Source organism: Orycteropus afer, unplaced genomic scaffold (genome assembly GCF_000298275.1).
Source record: "Orycteropus afer afer isolate SDZICR_OR568_19922 unplaced genomic scaffold, OryAfe1.0 scaffold01079, whole genome shotgun sequence".
Taxonomy (NCBI): Eukaryota; Metazoa; Chordata; class Mammalia; order Tubulidentata; family Orycteropodidae; genus Orycteropus; species Orycteropus afer.
Window position 1 is genome coordinate 140,559 of NW_006922666.1, and position 4,177 is coordinate 144,735.

At 34.9% G+C, this 4,177-nt stretch overlaps 1 protein-coding gene across 1 annotated transcript in view; it reads left to right on the top strand.

Annotated features, from left to right (window-relative positions):
* Window positions 1-4,177, top strand: part of LOC103212728 (cilia- and flagella-associated protein 47) — a gene marked incomplete at its 5' end in the record, with an annotated part of 285,428 nt that overhangs the window by 133,231 nt on the left and 148,020 nt on the right. The window contains 2 exons of the mRNA XM_007958686.2: window positions 890-1,012; window positions 3,381-3,503. Of these exons, the coding sequence (XP_007956877.2) occupies window positions 890-1,012; window positions 3,381-3,503 (246 nt within the window). The remainder of the gene's footprint in view (window positions 1-889; window positions 1,013-3,380; window positions 3,504-4,177) is intronic.

The following is a 4,177-nucleotide window of genomic DNA, read 5'->3' on the forward strand; positions in this document are numbered from 1 at the left end:
GGCCTGAGTTGCCTCTCCTCACCTAATCCCTTCGGCTGACTGCTCTTCTCTCTGGCTTCCTGGCTTTTAACAGTGTTACTTAGTTGATGGATTTTCTTTAGTTTTAGAGTTTCAAGTTGTCTCTTGTAAAAGGAAATATTGTGTTCTGAATTGGCACACACACACACACATATTATATACATACATACATATATATATATATGTATTTCTGATAAAACTGTTTCCTGTTCAATAAAAGGTAGGAAGTTCTACTTAGAAGAAGGAACATAAAAGGTATCACAAAGTGTGCAACATTGTTGAACTAAGAAGTCTAATGAGCACCTTAAAGGAAGTAGCTAGTCAACGAATTGGATTTTTATTTTTATTGATATAGATCTAAGAATAATTAAGTATATTAGATGCACATTTCCTTTGTATAATTGTTCTTGTTCTTGTTACTGTTGGTTTGGCCACATTTGTGAGGCCGTAAAATTTCAATACATATCTGCACAGATCACATGTGCACTCCATTAACATGTTAGTTTGAAACATCAGCATATTTCAGGTTGTTAGTGAATCTCTGTCCAATCTGGATGCTGCATTCATCTTCATATAATCCAGCTTCTTAGATTATTTATACAGTATACAGATTAAATAAGTATGGTGAAAGGATACAACCCTGACACACACCTTTCCTGATTTTAAAGCACACAGTATCTTCTTGTTTTGTTCAATTGCCTGCCTCTTGGTCTATGTACAGGTTCTGCATGAGCACAATTATATCTTCTGGATTTCCCATTGTTTGCAATTTTGTCCATAACTTGTTATGATCAACACAGATGAATGTCCTTGCATAGTCAATAAAACTCAGGTAAACTAATGACTGACATTTCATTGCTCTGTATTGTAGGTGCAATTTCATTTAATGTTAAAAGCAGACAAGAGGATGATTCTCAAGAAGAGAGAGAAACAGAACAATCCATTCATAAATTAATATCAGATATAGCCAAAAAAGCTGCAGAAGAAAACTCCAGTAAGTTTTTTTTCATGGAGAGTTTTATAATCAATCTCCATGAACTCTCATCATCAGTTACTTTTAAGTGAACTAGATACTTTACATATATAATATGTATATTATAAATTACATGTATATTGTAACTAATTAACTAATTATAAATTAAATGTTATAAAACATAAATTATGTATTATATATAATACAGGTATAATATGTGAGTTTAATAAATTTGTAAACTATTGTATTATTTATAATTAATTTTAGGTAGCTTTCTGAATTTTACTGCTATTAACCTTAATATATATACTAATTTTGTCCCAAAAGGGATTGTGGGTGTCTTGGATGATCTGTCAGGTGCAGAACCAAAAATGAGACTCATTCAGGAAGGCCATAAAACAAATTGCATTTATTGCTCATAGGTTCCACACAAGAAAGCACAACACATTTTGATGTAGGCCCACACAAGAGATTGTACTAAGGAAGAAGGTATCATCAAGCTGAAATTGTAGGAGACACATTATGTATGGGGAAAAGGATGAGGTCTTAGAGTTAAGAAAAATAAGTAATAAAATTGTGATCTGCACTTTTGGGCCATTTCTATGGGTTAATAGAAATAGGTAAATATTTTTACAATAAATAGATTTATGTACAGACTGATGATAGATAAATTATTCTCTATAATCCACTGCCACCAAATTAATTCTGATTCATTCCATCCTATAAGAGAGGTTAGAACTGCTCCATAAGGTTTCCAAGGTTGTAAATCTTCACAGAAGCAAACTGCTTCATCTTTCTCCTGAGGAGCAGTTGGAGGGTTCAAATGTGCACCCTTTTGGTTAACAGCCTAATGGTTTAACCATTGTGTCACCAGAGATACATTCCACAAGTATAAGGGCAAGGAATTTAACATACTTTTGAAAGAAGAGACATAATTAAAACCGTAAAACTAAACTTACTTTAATAAAGGAGACTCTTCTTTCATTTTGCATAACTGTTGTTGTTGTTTTTCAATCCCATTGAATAGATTCTGACTCATAGCGACTCTGTACAAGAGGAAAAAACACTACCTGGTCCTATTCCATCCTCACAGTAATTGCAGTGTTTGAGCCCATTGTTATAACTACTGTGTCAGCTCATTTTATTGAAGGTCTTCCTCTTTTTAAATGACCTTATATTTTCACCAAGCATAATGTCCTTCTCCAGGAACTAGTCTCTCCTGATACCATGCCCAAAGTACATGAGACAAAGTCTTGCCATACGCACTTCTAAGGAACATTCTGAGTGAACTTCTTCCAACAACTGTTTGTTTTTCTGGCAGTCCATTGTATATTCAGTATGCTTTACCAATATCATAAATCAAAGGCACCAATTCTTCTTCAGTCTTCATTACTCATTATCCAGGTTTCACATGCATATGAGGCAAAGAAAAATACCATTGCTTTGTTCAGGCCACCTTAGCCTTCAAAGTGATATATTTCCTTTTTAACACTTTGAAGAGATCTTTTGCAGCAGATCTTTTCAATGCAATACATCATTTGATTTCTTCACTGCTGCTTCTATGGGCGTTGATTGTGGAGCCAAAATGAAATCCTTGGCAGCTTCAGTCTTCTCTCCATTTATCATGATGTTGCTTATTGGTCCACTTGTGAGGGTTTTTGTTTTCTCTGGTAGCGTAGTGCCTAAGGCACTTGATTGCTAACGAGAAGGCTGGCTGTTCAAACCCACTAGCCACTCCTCGGAAGGAAGGTTGGACAATCTACTTCAGTAGTGATACTGCCTCAGCAACCCAAGGAGGGGTCGCTATGAGTCGGGTCTGACTTGATGGCACGTAACAACAACAACTGTTGAGATTTAATCCATACTCAAGGCTGTAGTCTCTGACCTTCAGCACTATGTGTTTCAAGTTCTCTTCACTTTCAGCAAGCGTGCTTGTACTGTCTGCATATTTCAGGTTGTTAATGAGTCTTCCTTCAATCCTTACACTGTGTTCGCCTTCAGATATTCCAGCTTCTCAGATTATTTACTGAGCATGTTGTTGTTATGTGCCATCGAGTCAGACTCGACTCGTAGCGACCCCTCCTTGAGTTTCTGAGGCGGTATCTCTACGGAAGTAGATTGCTCAACCTTCCTTCTGAGGAGTAGGGACTGAATAAGTATGGTGAAAGATATAACCCATATGCACGCCTTTCCTGATTTTAAAACACACAGTATTCTCTTGTTCTGTTTGAATGACTGTCTCTTGGTTGAAGTACAGATTCTGCATGAACAATATTAAATCTTCTGGAATCTCCAGTCTTCTCAATGTTATTCACAAAATTGAATGACTTTTCATAGTCAACAGAACACAGGTAAATTATTGACTGACATTTATACCTATATATTGTAGGTGCAATTTCATTTACTGTTAAAATTAAAGAAGATGATGATTCTCGGGAAGAAGTACATAAAGAACAGTTTGTTCAGAAATCAATGTCAGAAATATATGAAAAACCTGAAAAAAGAAACTCAAGTAAGTTTGTCATTATGGAGAGTTTCATGATCAATCTGCATAAGCTCTCTTTATCATTCCCCTTAAATGAACTAGACATTTTACATATGTAACATATATCCAAATATCAGCTTAAGAAATTTGTAAACAATTTGTTGTATTATATTAGAATTAACTTTAGGTAGTGTATTTTCTGGATTTTGCTGCTATTGACATTAATATATGCATTACTTTTCACAAAAAGTGTCTTGGGTGTCTTGGATGGTCTGTCAGTGCTGCACAAAAACTGAGACTCACTCAGAAAGGTCAGAAAATAAATTGAATTTATTACTCATAGGTTTCACAGAGGAAGACATAGCATGTTTTGATTTAGGCCCACCCAGGAGTTGTAGTTGGGAACAAGGTATCAACAAGCTAGAATTGTAGGAGACAGTTTATGTATAGCAAACAGGAAAGGGCCTTGTGTTAAAACAAAACAAAAAAAGCAAAATAAAATTGTGTTCTGAACTTTTAGGTCATTTTTCTAAACTTAAAGAAATACATACACATTTTTTAAATAAATAGATTTCTATATGGACTGATAGATAGATAACTCCTTCACCTTAACTCAGTGCCATAATTCCACAATTCCAACTCATAATGACTCTATAGGACAGACTATAACTGTCCCACGTTGTTGTTGTTGTTGTTGTTAT